Source organism: Dromiciops gliroides, chromosome 2 (genome assembly GCF_019393635.1).
Source record: "Dromiciops gliroides isolate mDroGli1 chromosome 2, mDroGli1.pri, whole genome shotgun sequence".
In the NCBI taxonomy this organism is placed as follows: domain Eukaryota; kingdom Metazoa; phylum Chordata; class Mammalia; order Microbiotheria; family Microbiotheriidae; genus Dromiciops; species Dromiciops gliroides.
In genome coordinates, this window is record NC_057862.1 from 40,871,573 (window position 1) to 40,889,999 (window position 18,427).

Here is an 18,427-nt window from a genome sequence, read left to right on the forward strand (position 1 = left end):
TTGATATTTTAACTGATTCTTCAATCGATTTCCTTTGTGTCACCAGTCCACAGTGTTGTGAATCCCTTCTACCCAAGCATGGTCAGTCTTATCACAGAACCTCTGAGTTGGAAGGGAGATCAGAGGCAATGGAGATCAACCCATCCCTGAATGAAAATCCCCTCAACATTGTACCTAGCCGCAGGTCATTCAGCTTTTCCTTTAAAATTCCCAGGCAGGAAGGAGCCCACAATCTCCCAAGGCTATCCATTGGCTTTTACATTAAGTCTACATGTGCTCCTTTGTCACTTTCACCCATTCAACATTCTCAGGGGCTTCGTGGCCCTAGGAGTATTGAAGGTCTGGATTCAAATTCCATCTCATGCCCTGACTAGCAGTGATGCTGAGCAAGTCATCTAACCTCTATTGACTTCAATTTCCTCATCTGTTATCTCACTTGATTTGCCCTCTCTTGACCTCAGTTTCTTCGTCTGTCAAATGGGGATATAAGAAAACCTACCTCCCGGGGTCATTGAGAGGAGCATATAAGATATCTGTAAAGCACTTTGCAAGCTCTGCTGTGGATGATGGAGGTGGTGGTGGTGGTGGTGACAATATGCTAGAGACCCTTTACCATTGCATGGATATTCTCCAGCTCCCCAGTGTCCTTCCTAAAATATGGAGTCCAGAATTGAGCACGGTCTTCCAGACAGGGTCTGACCAGGACAGAGCACAGTGGTCCTCCTCCTCCTCAGTGCTAGGTACCCTGTCTTTCTTACTACATTTTTGTTTGACTCATCCTGCCTCCTTCAAACATACAGAGAGGTGGTGACTGTCACAATTTAAGGTACAATGTCAGAGAGCCAGGTTCACTTACCGGCTCGGTCACTACATGTGTGAACTTCATTTCTCTGGGCCTCAGTTTCCTCATCTGTAAAATGAGATGTTGGATTAGATCAACTCTAATGTCTGTCCCTCCTTTCCAGTTCTAAATCTACCATACAGTGATTCCTCCATCCAGTCAAGGGCTTTGAAGTAGCTCAGAGAACAATATCTAAGTGAGCCACTAGGTGGCACTCTGCTTGAGCTTTTCCCTGTATGCCTGTCTTGGGCTTTGAGGCTCATAACAGCCAAGATTCCCAATATTTCAACAGACTCCAATATCCTTCCTGGCCATTGGAGTACACTCAAGACCCAAAATGCTCTCCTCTCTGCCGGCTATGTGTCTTTTGCTTAAGAAAGGGGCTCTCCCACCCTCTGCACCTGCTACTTCTTCCCATGTTCACATCTGGATGCAACTGATGAAACATCAAAAATTAGAGTAGTTGCTACAATTACCTTGGCTCTTCCCCTCCTCCATCAGCATATAGTTCACTCTCAATTTCTCTCCCCTCTGTACCCAGTGATTCAGATAAGCATCACATGGGTCACTGAGGAGAAAAGTAAAAGTAAAACAAACATCATCTACATGTAAACAGGTGGTTGTTAAAGACAAACTTAGGATCCCTATTTCTATCTTCCCTTCCATTTTCCCCAACCATCCTTATCTGTGGGGACATCCCCATGTACTTCTTTTTTGGTTTTTTTGTGGGTTTTGTGTGTTTTTTGGTTTTTTTGCAGGGCAATGAGGGTTAAGTGACTTGCCCAGGGTCACACAGCTAGTAAGTGTCTGAGGCTGGGTTTGAACTCAGGTCCTCCTGAATCCAAGGCTGGTGCCTTATCCACTGCTCCACTTAGCCACCCCCCATCCCCATGTACTTCTGCTACCCACAGAATATAAGGAAGCAGAAAGACTCTCACAGTGTTTGCTCTTTAGGGACAAAGGGAGTTTAAAAAAGAAAGGCTTTGGCTGGATCATCTACACTGGTTTTTGACAGGATGCATCTCACTCTGGGCAACAGAGAATCATAGTGTCTTTTCCTACCCTTCTGATGGTATCTCAGATCCAACTGGAAGATCTGAAAGTGGCTACAGAACATAGTCATTCTCTTTTTATAGTATTGTAGAAGTTTGGTTCAACCCCCAGAGCCACCCTTAAAGGTAGAAATGTTCCATACTCTGCTCTCCCCTCTGAATTCCTGGACCTTTAGGAGAGACAAATGGGTAGTTAAAATGATACAAAATTCCTCTGGGTTTCATTGGCATTAACATCTTGGCTGACATATTGCATCATTAAGAGGCAGACTGAACACTGGACTGAAAATCAGAATACCTCAATTCAAATCCTGCCTCAGACATTTACTAGCTCTGATGCCCTAAATAAGTCACTTAACTTCTCTGTTCCTCAATTTCCTCATCTGTAAAATGAGGAAGCTAGGCTTGAAATCCTGTAAGGTTACTTGCAATTCTGATTCTATGACTCATCTTGAGCTTCTAGTCTACTAAAATCCCCAGACCTTTATCAGACAAACTGGGATCTAGCCTTCTCCATCTTCCCAGTTTTATGATATAACAATGGCAGGTTATCTAAACAAGTAAAGTACATTAATTGGGGGGTCATAAGGCTAAGTAAGAGGTAGAACACACTAGCTAGGGGGTAGCTGGCAAGAGAATGATCCTAGCTAAGTAAAAAGATGATTAAGCACCAGAAGGCTAGCTATTTGGTGATGAATTCTTTAGCCATGGAAACCCATGAAATAGAGAAACAAAAAAAAAATACAAAATGTACCTACTCCTATGCTATCCCCTTCTGCTGTTGCAGTGATAGTAACAGAATGGTAATAGAGGGGACAGAGAAGAATAAGAACTACGCAGTTTTTAAATATATGGTGCATAATCCCTCTTGGGATTGGAGTCAGAAGGGGAATAGGAAAGATGGGTTAGGAGTTAGTGAGAACTAGAGAAAATATCCATTTTGTCCTACTGTTTCGTTAGTCATGTCACCCAGAAATCCAGCTTGTCGACTTCTTAAAGCAAAAGTAAAAATCAGTACAAAACTAAATGAGTGAAAATAAGGAAAAGATATGGCATACAATTCCAATATCTCCAACTTGAATTTTTAAAGCAAACTATTGATTCTTTAGAAACTGGGTCATGGATAAAGGAACAGACACCCACACAGTCTGAGCCATTTCCTAAAAAATCAATAAAATGTAAGTCAACTACATTTATAACAAGGAGGCCAAAAAGGAATAGAAACCACCTCATGTAGAAAACATTTGATCTTTTCATTAGGTTGAGAGCCATGGTAGGTTATGTGACACTAGTTTACAATATAAACTTATTTTTTAAATCTTAAAGAGTAAGGAAGACTATGAGTAATATCACCTCATAAAACAGGAAGAAACTGTGAAGGAAAAAACAAAGTTGTCAAGGGACTAGCTGAGTCTTGAGAAGGCATTTAAACATGAAGAAACTAACATTCTTTACCATGAAGGACAGGAAAGCCACCACATTTGGACCCTAACAACACAGTGTAATGCATAGAGAGGTGGAAACAGCACTGAAAAAAATCAATAATGAGAAAAGAAGCTAGACTAGACCAAGTAGAAGTAGAAGCTTGGAAGAGGTCTATGAAAGAGGTGACATGATTGGGAATTGTTTCTCAAGTTATATGAAGGAAAAGAGACTGTTATACACTTGGAAAAATATTGGAACTTATAAATAAAAAGAAGAGACTGAGGGGGCAGCTAGGTGGTGCAGTGGATAAAGCACTAGCTCTGGATTCAGGAGGACCTGAGTTCAAAGCCAGCCTCAGACACTTGATACTTACTAGCTGTGTGACCCTGGGCAAGTCACTTAACCCTCATTGCCCTGCAAAAAAAACAAACAAAAAAAGAAGAAGAAGAAGAGACTGAGAAAATGTCAGTAACTACCAAGCTATATGGCTACTTTTTCATATTTTTTGAGTCAGTCCGTCAACAACCTTTTAATAAGCACCTTCTAAGTGTTATGCACCATAATGAGCACTGGGAAAACAAAGAAAGGCTAGAACCCATTTCCTGCCCATAAGAAGCTTACATTGTAACGGAGGAGATGACAAGTTAATAAGTAGGAAGGCACAAAATATATACAGAGTGTAAAAAATATTTTAACTAACTTGGGCCCTAATCTGTGGACTCCTGACTGGCTATTTGACTGCTTTTAGCTGGCTATCAGCTTCCTAAGCCAGTCTGCAAGGGCCGTTTAAAATTCCCCCACTGCTTCTCCCAAATTGATAAGCAAACACTTCTTTTTTTTTTTTCAATTAAAGAACAAGAGTTTATTTATATGGATAAATAAACTTATAATAAAATTCAAAGAAAATAAATACGACCTGTCTGCGTTTTAAACTTTCTCTCTTGCCAGCATCTCTCTCACCTGAGGGTGCATCTGCAGCCTGAAGCCACACCTCCCTCAGACTGGTTTGCCTCCCCCTCTCTATCTCACTGCTTGCTCTTTCTCCTTCCATCACCTCTTTCACTACCTTCTTCTCCACTTTCACTGTCTGCCCCGCTCCGTAATATCCTCAGTACTTCCCCGCCTTTCTCAGCATCTCTTCTCTCACTACGTCTTCTCTACTTGCTCTTCTTTCTGAAAAAAGCCCCCCTTCCTTAGCGTCCTCCGTTCTCTGTACCATTTCTCAGTCTCCCCCTCACTACTCCCTACTTGTACTTTCTCCTACCTTTGCATCTTTCACTACCTTCCCTCTTTCACTGTAGCAATCCTACGGCTTCACCGTAGTCACACCATGCCACATCTGAGCTACTTTCCAACTTAAAGCCCCCCCTCCCCTTTCTCTCCTCTGCTCCTGAATATAAACCCTTCTTTCTCATCAGACCCTCAGGCCACACCGCACTCACACAAACACCAAGCTAATTTGCTGGTCGCTCCCAGGGAAGGTGTCCAAGGCTGGTAGGGGCACTAAGCCTTCTTGCCCTGTGCGCCTGGAGCTGGGGCTGTGTGGAGGAAACTGGTGTTTGTGTGAGGCTTACTGAGCGGGGCTTGGGCTCCCGAGGCCTCCATGTGGGCCATGCCGCACCACACCCGGGCCCCCAGGGTTTTCATCCATACCATTTAGCCCTGCTCGGAGGCCCCTGCAGCTGAAATGGGGAGAGGGGGCAGCTCCAATCGGGGAGCCTGAGGCTAATTTTAACACTTATAGTCCCCTCTTTGTTTCCACAAGAAATACAAGGTATTTCCTTGATGAAGCAGTAGAATAACAGAATACCATAACCTATGCTAGGACAATATGCTGATAAAAACATAGTGTAAGGGGCTAAAATTCTAGCTATACTGTCTAAAATATCTAATGAATGGTCGCCAATAAATTATAAGCTTTAGCAAGAGTTAGACTTTGGGGGCAGCTAGGTTGCCCAGTGGATAGAGCACCGGCCCTGGAGTCAGGAGGACCTGAGTTCAAATCCGGCCTCAGACACTTAAAACTTACTAGCTGTGTGACCCTGGGCAAGTCACTTAACCCCAATTGCCTCACTTAAAAAAAAAAAAAGATTTAGGCTTTTAAGCATTTATTAAGGAGAATAAGAATTTGGTAAAGAGAGAGAGAAAGAGGCCTAGATTCAGTTTTCTATCTCAGGAAGCCCTCATTTCTGCTCCACTCTCCATGAGAGTCCTGACGAAAGAGAGCAAGGGAACCAGCCTCGCCCCTTCTTCCTCCCACAAGCCTCCTGTGAAAGTGGGAACATCCTATCCACATGCATACACAGCTCCAAGCTAATTGGCTGGTAGCTTTGATAGACAGTACCCATGAGCAAACGTCACTTCCTGACGCCAAAGAAAAGCCGCATGGCTTGGCTTGCCCTCCGACACCTTCTCCTTATGGCAGAGCTTTCCTACAGTAACTCTCCAGCAGGTGACATCACTCCAATCGTTACAATAGGAAAGGGAGATTTTGTCCAGAGGGGCAATCCCTCATGGACTTGCGCTTTGACAATGTCCACAGAGGGAAAGCCTCTGCAGAAAATACACATTACAGATGGTGTATGTAGGAAGAACCAAAAATGTCCATTTAAAGTCCTTAAAATTTTGTCTTTGAAAGAGTGTTGAGATGTCATCAGGGGAACTGGACTCTGGTTTGTGTTCTGGATTCTCTATGGACTCTGTCTCTGGACTCTGGCTGTCTCTGGAACTGCTGGATTTTCACTAGTCTTTAGCATAGCATTGTCCAAAATGTTCAAATTAAATAGTGAAAGTTCTTCAAAATGTAATTCACATATAACAAATTTAAACTTGATACAATACAGCATATTACAAGAGTCAATGAAAAAGATTCTGAGAAGGAAAAACATGAAGAAATGTGGTTAGTATAAGATTTCCTGGAGTAGGTGGAATTTGAGCTGAATCTTGAAGGAATTCAGGAAAATTATGAGGCAGAGATGAAGGTGTAGAGTGTTAGGTATGAAAGCTAGCAATACTCCAGATGTGGAACACTGACACAGGGACAGGAATTGGAGTGTATTTTTCAGGAACTAAAAACAGGCCATTGTCACTAGAGGAAAATGGTGGAAGAAGTCTAGTAGGAAGGGACCAGGTAATGATGGGCTTTGAAGGTAAAACAAAGGATGTCATATTTGATTCTGTAAGTAATAGCGGAGACCCAGGAGTTCTTTGAATGGCAGGGTTACATGATCTGATTTACACCCTGGCAACTGGGTGAGATGGACTGGAATAAGGAAAGATCTGAGTCAGAAACCAACCAGAAGGCTACTGAAGTGGTCCAGGTGTGAGGTGATAGGAGCCTACACCAAGGTGGTATCTGTGTGAGCAGGGTGAAGGGGACATTTTTGAGACATGTTGGAAAGGTAGAAACTACAAGACAACCATGGATTGGGTATATAGAATGAGGATGATACCATTGTTGCAAGCCTGGGTGACTGAGCAGATGGTGATGCCTTTGAAGATTTTGGGATGATAAGGCATAATTTTAATTTCTTCACACACACACACACACACACACACACACACACACACCACCACCACCACCACCACCACCACCCCCTTTGAGGCACTGAGAAACACTGTTTCCTCAATGAGTCACTAGCTGATGGGCCAATTATCAAATCTTTCTGTCACTCAAGATTAGATTACTAGGGTACAGAAAGACCTGCAGGCACTAAATACTTCATTAAGGATTATTAATTATGACACCTAGGTGTTTCATCACAGATGGCAACAAGGAGAGAGACAGACAGAGAGACAGAGACAGACAAAGACCAATACATTGACAGGGACTGTTGGGGACAGTACTCTTCAGTAATCAGCCCTTACAGAGATAGATAGATAGTGAAACATGGGGAAGGAATGGAAGAGAAGAGTGAATATTCAGTCTCTTTCTTAGTTGCCCCTTCCTAATGTCCATTTCATCAGTACTTCATATCTTAGGGCTGAGACACCTCATGCAATTGTGCTCTTTGTAAGCAGGTGACTTCTATGCTTCGGTGCAATGAATATATAAATAAATTTACCTGAGAGATGCTTATTTTACTCCAACTATAACAAAAAGACCTGGGGATGGGACATGTAAACATGCTAAGTTAATTCCAAATTGTATACAGAAAACAGTGTATATCAAGTGAGTTGTCTATAGTAAAATATGTTTAGTTATTGACCGTTCAGGTGACAAGCCCACGTACTCTATAACTTAGTTGTTTAGGACAGGGAAAGGATTATAACTTCAGACTGAATAACTTAGATCTTACATACATGTATCTTATTAAAATACCTTAGCTGTGTTCTAGTTTTAGTCTATTAGATAACAAGTATTTTGTTCATATCTTCTACTGATCACCTGCCATGATTATACAAACTTGCCATAAAAGGAAAAAGAGGGGCACAATTATGGTAAGGGAAAGTGCTCTCCTACTTCTGTGTTAATTCCAGGCAAAGAGTCACATAGGCAGCCAGTTGTATTGACAGGGCATCATAGCCAGATGGGAAATTGAGTCCAGAGGTTCCTACCTTAGTCTTCCTAAGGTAACCTCCTCCATCCCCCCACCCCTCCCCACCCAGGGATAAATGTCCTCCAATAGTCGTTCACAGATATCACTTCCATTGAGCTGCTGGTATTATGGATCATTGGCTCAATGTCATTTCTCAAGGACCACACCTGGAATCAGACTCAGAATAATATCAATGACAGTCCCACAAGGTTTAACCTTAAACAACAGCGTTTCACTAATCATAGCTTAGGGTTGGGTTCAATTATTATTACTCTCATTTTGTTGAGAATAAGTATTGTATATTGACCCCTTAAGCAAAATTAACTCCCTGACACTGGCGCCTGTTAAGACAAGATTGTTTGAAGATGTAATTTCAATGTATCCCATTCCAGGTGTAACTTCACAATTTTCAGAATTACAAATCATCACGTAAAGCTCTTTGATACTATTGTTGAAGTATCCCTAAGATTAATGTTTGTTTTCTTTGCATTATCTTACCAAGCAGATGGACTGGACACAGAGTAAGCCTGCTTGCCAAAAACAGTCAGGAACTGGGAGTGAGCCAGTCTTGCTCACTCCCAGATAGATACCTTTGCTGGTGTTCATGGGTTAACCTTGATGATCTGTGCCCCACCTCCCCAAAGTAGCCCAAAACAGCTTTTCAGTCAACTGTACCTGCAAAACATCCTGCTTCTATGTCTACCTGTTCCTGGAGAAAACTGTCCATTCTTTTTCCCAACCCCTTCCTGAACCTCCCCTTTGTGCTTTTCTAGCATAATCCCCCATGCTTCTCCTGGGCTATGGGATCCTTAGCACTAGTGTCTGATTTTCCTCCTAATAAAACTTTTCTGGTTTCAACCCAGCTTGGACTCCTCTGCATTTTGAGGAGTGGGCTTTACTGGTTGACACTATAAACAAAAAAATGCCCTTTTAAATTCTCCCCCTTTTGTCAAGGAATATTTGTCATTCAAGAGAGGATCTCATTTTCTCAGCACTCTAGGAAAAGCAGTAAGTCATGGGATGGATGGAGGGACTAAAGGGTTAGGTCAAAAACTTAATAGTAACATGGAATTCACCATTTGGGGAGAGGAATTGACCAGGATAACCAGGGCTAGGACCTTAGGCTCTAGGGAAACGAAAAGTCCTTCTTCAAGATCCACAGCTCCCCCTTCCCTTCCCTGGCATCTTCACACGTGACTGTTCCTCTGAGAACCCCCGTGGCTATTTCTGGAGTCTCACTTTTTCTTTCTGCAGTCTTTGGCAATATGACTCTTCGTCCTAGGGTAAAAAACCTCATGCGAACCCCAAGGTTTTGAGATGGCCCCTGACACTGCCTTTGTGAGGGCCTTTGAAACAGCCAGTAAGAGAGCAAGAATGGGGGCAGCTAGGTGGCACAGTGGATAGAGCACCAGCCCAGTCTCACCTACAGTTTAGTACTTTTGCATAGGCTATGACGGAAGTAATTAGGATTCTTCACTTCCTCTTGCACTATCTCCTGAAACTTATTCCAATCCTCTAGACATGCTGTATAATCATTCGTGCCCTTGAGCAAAGATTGCCTGGCCTGCTGTAATCTAATGTAATCATTCATATCTATGGATCCCAATGTGGGTGTTGTAAAGGCCAAATGGGGAGACCATTAGGATTGGGGACCTCCCTCTCCACTGGACCCAACCTATTTGTTCCTCCTATGATGAGATTGACATGGGGCTTGGGACATATCGATGAATTAAGGGACTATTCAAGTTTAAATTGGCCAACTAGGTATCAGGAGGGACACACCTAAGAAGTAGGGGGAGATTGAATTCTATAGCAGGAAAGTCAGTTGGGCATGGCTACTGCCTGAGGTAGGTGACAGAGATAACTGCAGAGGCTGGGACTATCATTCCAAAAGAAAAATCCCCCTAACTCTCAGGAATCTTTCCCTACCCCAACAAGAATAAACTTTTCATTATCAGGTGATCACCTGATCCATCCTCCATAAAATCTCTGGTCTCCCTTCCATTGGGGAAGAGATTGTTTTTAAGCTATCTCCTTCCCTTGGGGTGAAGGCTTTGACTTCCCTCAGTCACTTTCTCTAGCACCCAAATAAAAGACCATTTTATTCTAATTGGGCTTTGTGCAAGATTGTAATTCTTTACAGAGGAATACCTAAGGACCCCCACCACCTATTTCCCCCAATACAAGATGGTTCATCTTTTTCCCATGTACATTAAATCAGTTACATCTTCTCAAGGAGAATTATACCTTCTAAGTAAGACTTTAAAGTAATCCATAGGGGGCAGCTAGGTGGTGTAGTGGATAAAACACCAGCCCTGAGAAGGACCTGAGTTCAAATCCAACCTCAGACACTTGACACTTACTACCTGTGTGACCCTGGGCAAGTCACTTAACCCTCATTGCCCCCCCCCACACACACAAAAGTAATCTATAACTACTTCAGGTTCCTCATCCAATTTAGATATATTACTTCTCTAAGTGGAGAACTCAGAGGGGATTTAAATCTCAAGAACTAGCCTTAGCATTCTCCAGTTTTCCCCCTTGTGGAAGAGAGATCTAAATTCCATTTAAGAGAGTGCTTGCCTCAGCTTACACAGATGGTACAGGAAAAAAAAATTTGAGATATAGGAAAGGGGCAGGGGCAGGCATGGGAAGTCTTACAATTGGTTGCAGGTGGGGAAAGTGGGCTGGCCATTGGGTGAGGCTGGTTAAGCCCTCTCTGCCAATTACAAAATGTTAATGACTTTAGGGGATCCAAATGATTCTAGAAATTTTGGCCAGAAAATCAGAACCAGCCATGTCAGCACCATCCAGTTAGTCTTCCCCTTGGGAAGATCAAACCACCCCTAGTTTTACAAGGATTGGCAAGGGCAGAATTGTGGTCTGGGGAGGGGAACAGCCTAAACTGGTTTCTATTTATAGGTAAACAAAATAGATGCCCCAGCTCCAGCTAATTAAGAAGCAGATGCCCCTGGGTAGGCTAGGAGAGATCACCTTATTTAAGTTCACCATTTGTTCTAACTAGGAAAGAGGGCAATTTTGAGCCTAACTGAGAAATGAAATCCCAAACAAAATGGGAAATAGTGTGGTGGGACCCGAGACCCCAAGAAACTTAGAGACCTTAAACTTTAGCAGAAGTGAAAAACAATCCTTAAGCTTTAGACACTGAAACCACTGAAATAAAAAACAATCCCTGTTTCCTACCTCAGGAATGTGATGTTGCCAAAACCAGGGGTCATGCAGACCCTAGGATAGTTAGAGACATTTCTATTTATGATGTAAACACTGATAAGCACATCGAGTCTGCAAGGAATATGGATGTTATGAAAGTTCCATACTTGCACATCAGCAAGATGTATACATCACTTGACCCCCAAATGCCCCCTCCCAATGTCCCCTCCTTGGTAGTTTTTGCAATCTCATTACTCTTGGCATGTAACCTTCTTTGTCTGAAACTGTATAAAAGGTGAACTGTCCTACTGTGATGAGTAAAATCTAATATGTGTGTCCTTACCTGCCCTCCAGTGTGTGTGTGTGTGGGGGGGGGAACTAACTAGGATTTACTTATAAACTCAGCAACAGCTTAGTCTTTAAGCATTTATTAAAGTATATTAGAAGTTAGTAAAGAGAGCACATGTCTCTGAAAGAATGGAAAAAACCTAGTTCAGATCTATGTGAGAAAGAGAGAGAGAGGCAGAGACAGAGAGACAGAGAGAGACAGAGGGAGAGAGACAGAGAGAGAGAGAAAGAGAGAGACAGAGAGAGACAGAGACAGAGAGAGAGACCCATCACGCTATCCAAGAGCAAAAGTCCCAGTCTGTTTGACCGGAACCCCTCCGTGGAACAGAAAGAGGGGTAGTCCCCACACACAATTTTAAAAATAGGGAGGTCAGGGTGGGGTTCTATAGATATGACGAGTAGGATAGATCATTTACTATGTGCTAAGCATTAGGAATTCAAAAACTACAAGCAAAATGACCATCAAGGGGAGAAGGTGCTTGTGCCAGGAGAAGGTAGAAAAATCCAGAGAATCAGGAGCAGAGACTGGAGAGAAATAAGCCTTTGTTGGACCAAGCACTTGCTCAAAAGAAGGTTCTAGGCAGGAAGTTAACAATGTCAGCAGGGAGCCAAAGGTACAAAGGTATCCCCTGGATCAGAAGTCAACTGGGATAGAGGTGGAAGAGTTCAGAGAATGAGGAGCTGAGGCAAGAGAGAAGTGAGCCATAGTGCAGTTGGACACTTCTTCAAATGGAGGTGACCAATCCACCTCAATAATGATATCTTTCTTTCCCTTGTACAATCTTTTATTGGTAATGTGGTGCAACTTATTCAGACCACTACAATTTTTTTCTCCATTGACATCTGTGTGATTCGAACTTTAATTCTTCAAAGATTATGGTGGCCCACAACTTGAAGTCACATAGCATTAAATGGAAGAACACGGAGGTATAAAAATGGGCCTTTGTTTTAAAGAGAAGCTTGGGGTTATTTGAAACCCTCCGCAATTTCCCAGAGTGGGCTCACCTCACTATGCAGGACATTTCTATCCAAGGTCTATGTACTCATGGACCCAATCTATGTATTGCCCATCCAACTGCATATCATAATCTGGGCAATAACCATTCATCATCAACTTGATTTTTCCTGTGGAAAGAGTTAGACTGAACACTTCAGTGTTTATGAGTCTCATTTAAGAGGTTTTACACTGCCTTATGGCCTGCTGCAACCATCTGTAACCAGGAGCATCTGAAGGACCTCACCTTTGGGAAAATCCATCTTCAATTTGGATTCTTTGATGGGTAGAAAATGCCTTCAATGGCCTTCTCTCTCCCTGTTTTATGTCTTGTTTGAATGTAATCATCAGAGGGTAAGAGGGCAGCTAGGTGGCGCAGTGGATAAAACACAGGCCCTGGATTCAGGAGGACCTGAGTTCAAATTCAACTTCAGACACTTGACGCTTACTAGATGTGTGACCCTGGGCAAGTCACTTAACCCTCATTGCCCTGAAAAATAAACATATAAATAAATAGATAGATAGAGAGATAAATGAATGAATAAATAAATGAATAAATAGATAAATGAATGAATGGATAGCTAAATAAATAAATGAGTGAATGAATGAATAAATATATATGAATGAATAAATAAATAAGTGAGTAAGTAAATAAATAGATAACTAAATAAATAAGTGAGTAAATAAATAAGCAAATAAATTAATTGATTGATTGATTGATTTTAAAAACCATCAGAGGGTAATTGAGCAGCTATTTCAATTATTAAATGTTTCCTAAAATCTGGTATGACTTCAACATATGCAGGGAAGACTCCTCGTTGGAAAAAAGCCTTTAAGGTGATATTTTGCTCTGCTGAACCAATTTGGTTTTTTTATAATTAATAAACAATAAGGGTAGTGGGATAAAGACCGTCTATTCTCTATATCTTTCAGTCAATTATGTGATTACAAATGTTGTTTGCTGTAGTTTATTTGTGGAAGCTTGCTTATTCTCTTCTCATATCTTCATCAAGGATATCTTTAATGTGTATATAGATTACTCATAAAAATTTTTATATTGTTGAGAAAGTGTGGGACCCCTTTTTTGAGGGTTAGCAACAAAATCTGAGCTTCCCCCCCAAGCCTTTAGCATCCTCCTCTTTTTCATATACGTTTTGAATGCCTCAATGAATGAATGAATGAATGAATGAATGAATGAATGAATGAATGAGGGAGTGAATGAAAAGCATTTATTAAATGTTTAATAGGTACCAAGCACTGAGGATATGAATACCAAAGTAAGATGGGGTAATGATTATATGATGACGGTTACACATAACATGGTAACTCTACTGCTTAAATTCCCTCCTGAATTTTTCTGCTTCCTTCCTTGTATTTCCTAGCAAACCCCTTTTCAAAATGTCTCTGGCATTGTTTTCAGCAGAATATATACTACTCAAGTTGGAACAGTACAAAGCCATAGCCTGTGCACAAGAATGCATGGATGATGTGCCCCATATTTTAACAAAAAAAAGTAATACTTCCAAAAGATTATGTGCTATTTCCTGGGAACAAGAGCAAATAACCTGTGAGTCCACCTCTCACCCATGCTGGGATTTGAAGAAGCCAATAACAGGAAAGGGGGGGGGGGTGGCACGGAGATACCAGGAGGCGGCACCATTGAGCCAAGTTGTGAGCTTGCTGTTAAAAGGGAAGAAGAAGCAGTGGGTAGGTTTGGCAGGTTCTGAAAGATGCTCAGACTTGGGGAAGAGAACTCTGGGCTTGGAAGTAAGAAGCCCTGAGTTCTGCTGCTTACTAAATGCCTAGAGGAGGAGGACCCCTGTTGTTTTGTATTTTTTTTTTGCATCCTGTCAGTACCCACCCTTTGGTGCTTAATAAAAGTTTGTTGAACCAGATGTTGATCTGCAGAGCCAAGAGATAATTTGGTGCAATGGATAGAGAGGCAGGGAGACTTACCTCCGATCTATGGGGGCTGCGGGATACTGGTCAAGGCTCTGCCCTCGGTGCCCCTGGGCGATGAGCTAGGACAGCGGAAGTGCTATCCACCTTGGGAGAGTTAATTTCCTCACTGAGAGTGCAATAAAATCGAAAGAACACAGGACTTGGAGTCAGACAACCTGGCTCAGCGGCTTATGAAAGGTATCACCTTAGGCAGGTCACTTTCCGGAGGGGGAGGGGGAGGGGGAGGGGGAGTTCTCAATTCCCCCATTTATAATATAAAGAGATTGGAATATATGATGTGCAAGGTCTCGTTCAGCTCTACAGTGTGCACATGGCAGGTGCTTAATAAGTTGTCTTAGTACGGACTGGAACTTTCATCTCTGGGGGGTAATCACAGTATGGAAACTATCTTCACTGGTACAGATCGGCAACTCATCAGAACCAATGGATTCGAGAGGGGTGCTTACACCTGAATAGGGGCTGGTGCGATTTGTAATAATGATAATAGAGTAGTAGTAGTCGTCGCGTTGCACTTGAAGGTTTACATGGTGTTTTTAGAAAGCTGTCACTTGAGCCACTCAACAGCCCTGGGAGGTAAGATGTGGTTATGGTCTCTATTTTACAGATGAGGAAACTGAGGCTCCCAGTGACTTGCCCAGGGTCCCACAATTAGATAGGCTATGGCTCGCTCGGGATGCTTATCAACTCAGTCATCCCGACTCCAAAACCAGCTCTTCATTCACTGCGCCACCCTGCTGTGGTTAGCAGTGGGAGATCAATCAGTTAATGCTTGTCAACTGATTAATTAGTAAGGGACTAGGGTGCTATTTTGTGGACGGATTGATTGACAGGTGAATAGTGCAGCGGGTGCGCGCTGCTTCAGAGCGCAGGCGCGCGCTGCTTCAGAGCGCAGGCGCGCGCTGCTTCAGAGCGCAGGCGCGCGCTGCTTCAGAGCGCAGGCGCGCGCTGCTTCAGAGCGCAGGCGCGCGCTGCTTCAGAGCGCAGGCGCGCGCTGCTTCAGAGCGCAGGCGCGCGCTGCTTCAGAGCGCAGGCGCAGTAATCACCCGCCCGGGCAGCCCCGGAGTGACGGGCTCCGGGACTGCAGCGCGAGCGTCTATCACGTGATCATAGAGTCACGTGGTCCCGGGCTGTCACGTGCAGTGGGGGCGGAGCCGGCACTGCGGCTCCGAGAGCGGCTGGACTCTGGGCTCGCTCTCCGAGCTGACGGGACGAAGCGGGAGCCCGGACCGCCGTCTGCGAGCAGGAGGCCGGTCGGGTCCCCCAGTCCCTGGCACCCATGAGCGGGCCGGAGCCGGAGCCGGGGCCCGGGCCCGGGCCTGTGTGGGAGCGGCCCTGGTCCTTGGAGGAGATCCGCAAGAACAGTCAGAGCTGGTCCCTGGCTGCGGACGCGGGCGTGAGTGGGGCTGGGCCGGGTCACGCGGGCAGGGGGCGGGGCTCGAACCCTGGGCCGAGCCGGAAGCAGCGGCGGTCCTCGGACCCACGGCCACCCAATTTGCGTGGGGTTTTTACCTGTCTCCCCTTCCCCCCGAAACCGGACACCAGCAGCCCCACGGGCAGAGGTGAAATGAAGGCCCGTTAGTGAAGTGAACGAGCATTTATTAGGCACCTGACATATACTGGGCACTGGCCTGGGCGCTGAGCGCACGAAGAAAGTCAAGAGGCAGGTCCTGGCCTCGGGGAGCTCTCAGTCCAATGAGGGAGCCCACAAGCAGACAGCTCTGGACCCCCAGCTCTAGGCGGGGTAAACAGGAGGTGATTAACAGGGAGAAGGCACAGGAATTGAGGAGGATCGGGAAAGACTTCCGGGAGAAAGGGAAATTTTTGCTGGGACTTGAAGGAAGCCAGGAGGCAGAGATGAGAGGGGACAGCCAGTGCCAACGGGTGCAGAGACCCCAGTGACTGAATGGCAGAGTAAGAGAGGAGGAAGGGGAAGGAGGAAGATTGGAAAGAGAGGAAGGGGGCCAGCCTACAAAGGCCTTTAACATCTCCATTTCGGCCTTAGCCTGCTTTCTGTAGGGTTTAACACTATGGTTTAACTTTAGGAAAAAAACTTGAGATCAGTGAATGTCTTTTGCACTGTTTAGTTCAGTGCCTGGCACATAGTAGGTGCTTAATAAATGCTTGGTGATTGATTGGGGCCACAGGAAAGCCTTTAGAAAAATTTTCTTTCTCACCAGCCTGTCTTCAAGGTTGTTGAAAAGACAATGGCTTAGACATTGACCCACTTATCCTAGAGAATGCTTTATTTCCAAGGTTTCACTTCAGACCCTCCATGTGATTGCACACTGGGAGCTGTCCACAGTTGATTATTGGATCCTCCATGGGGAACCAGTTAGGATCTCATCAGTTTGCAGTTTTGCTCAAGATAAGAGAAGGGTTTTTACCTACATCTCAGAGAGTGGAACTGTGTGGCTTCTCAGGAGGGAAAGCACAAAATCTAGGTCTTCTAGCCCATTTTTTTCTTTTGCTTCTGGTTTGTAATCTTAATATTTGTCTCTGTTGCCATGAAGAGCAAATTAGTGAACATTTCAACCAAAAATGACTTTTTACATCATTGGAATGCTGACAAAGGATGTTGCTGTAATTTTGATATCATCCTAATGTTTTTCATCACCTTTCCTGATGGTGAATATGCTAACCCTAACCCTCTTTCCCTGTGTCACAAACAAAAGGAAGGGAGCCCTCCCCAGTGAGATATTGATTTCGAAATTAACATCCTGGGGAAGGGGGGAAGGAAGGAACAGATTCTGAGACTTGCTTCTCCAGCCAAAATTTAAGCTTAACTATCACTGTGTCTTTTGAAAATAGCTTTTACAGTTTCTTCAGGAGTTTTCACAGCAGACCATCTCCAGGACACATGAAATCAAGAAACAAGTGGATGGACTGATTCATGAAACAAAAGCTACAGATTGTCGCCTTCACAATGTCTTCAATGACTTCCTCATGCTGTCTAACACACAGTTCATTGAGAATGTGAGTTCCTCAGATACTGATGTTAAATTTGACATTTTTGTTTCTATAGCTGATCTGGTAGGAATTTTTTTAAGACACCCTATATCTATATAGTATTTTAAGATTAACAAAGCATGTTCTTGGGCAGCTAGGTGGTGCAGTGGATAAAGCACCGGCCCTGGATTCAGGAGGACCTGAGTTCAAATCTGGCCTCAGACACTTGACACTTACTAGCTGTGTGACCCTGGGCAAGTCACTTAACCCTCATTGCCCTGCAAAAACAAAACAAAACAAAAACCAAAGTCACTTCGAATGATACCAACGATAAAGCACCGGCCCTGGATTCAGGAGGACCTGAGTTCAAATCCAGCCTCAGACACTTGACACTTACTAGCCGGGTGACCCTGGGCAAGTCACTTAACCCTCATTGCCCCATCAAAACAAAACAAAACATGTTCTTTATAACAACTCTGTGAGATACCGGGCACAATTATTCCCATATTGCAGATGAAGAAACGGGCTCTGAGTGTGACGTGCCTTTGGTCATGAATGAGATCTATCTTGAATTTTAAATTTTAAATTCTATTAGAGTAATAGAATCATACTCAGAGCTTAGAAGCCAACTAGTCCAATTCCCTTCTCATGCAGATGAGGAAAATGAGGCCCAGAGAGATGAAATGACTTAATAATGATAGTTTGCCTTTATATAGCTCTTTGGGATTTGCAGTGGGTTTGACACACTTTTTATCATGTGATTCTCCAACACCTTTGGGATGTTGTTTCTATTATCTTTCTAATTTTACAAATGAAGAGACAGGTGCAGAAAGGTTAAGTGATTTGCTCAGGATCACACCTGGCACCAAATCTAGCATTCTACCCACTTATCATATATATCTGAACAACTGGAGATGGCCCTGGATGTTTAAGGCAATGGGGGTTAAGTGACTTGCCCAGGGTGACATAGCTAGTAAGTGTCTGAGGTTAGATTTGAACTCAGGTCCTCCCAACTTCAGGACTAGTTCTCTATCTTCTGTGCCACCTTTAGACCAAACCTCAGCTCTTGAAAATGTCGACTGAGGCATTCTGGTCTATATTATTGAAGCCAGAGAAATCATGGACATTTCTAGAGGAAGCAGCTTGGCAG

At 43.7% G+C, this 18,427-nt stretch overlaps 1 protein-coding gene across 1 annotated transcript in view; it reads left to right on the forward strand.

The window, feature by feature from the left end:
- Nucleotides 1-15,458: 15,458 nt before the first annotated feature.
- Nucleotides 15,459-18,427, forward strand: part of WASHC2C (WASH complex subunit 2C) — a 51,826-nt gene continuing 48,857 nt past the window's right edge. Inside the window, 2 exon segments of the mRNA XM_043982725.1 lie at nucleotides 15,459-15,724; nucleotides 17,140-17,304. Of these exon segments, the coding sequence (XP_043838660.1) occupies nucleotides 15,608-15,724; nucleotides 17,140-17,304 (282 nt within the window). The 5' untranslated portion in view covers nucleotides 15,459-15,607.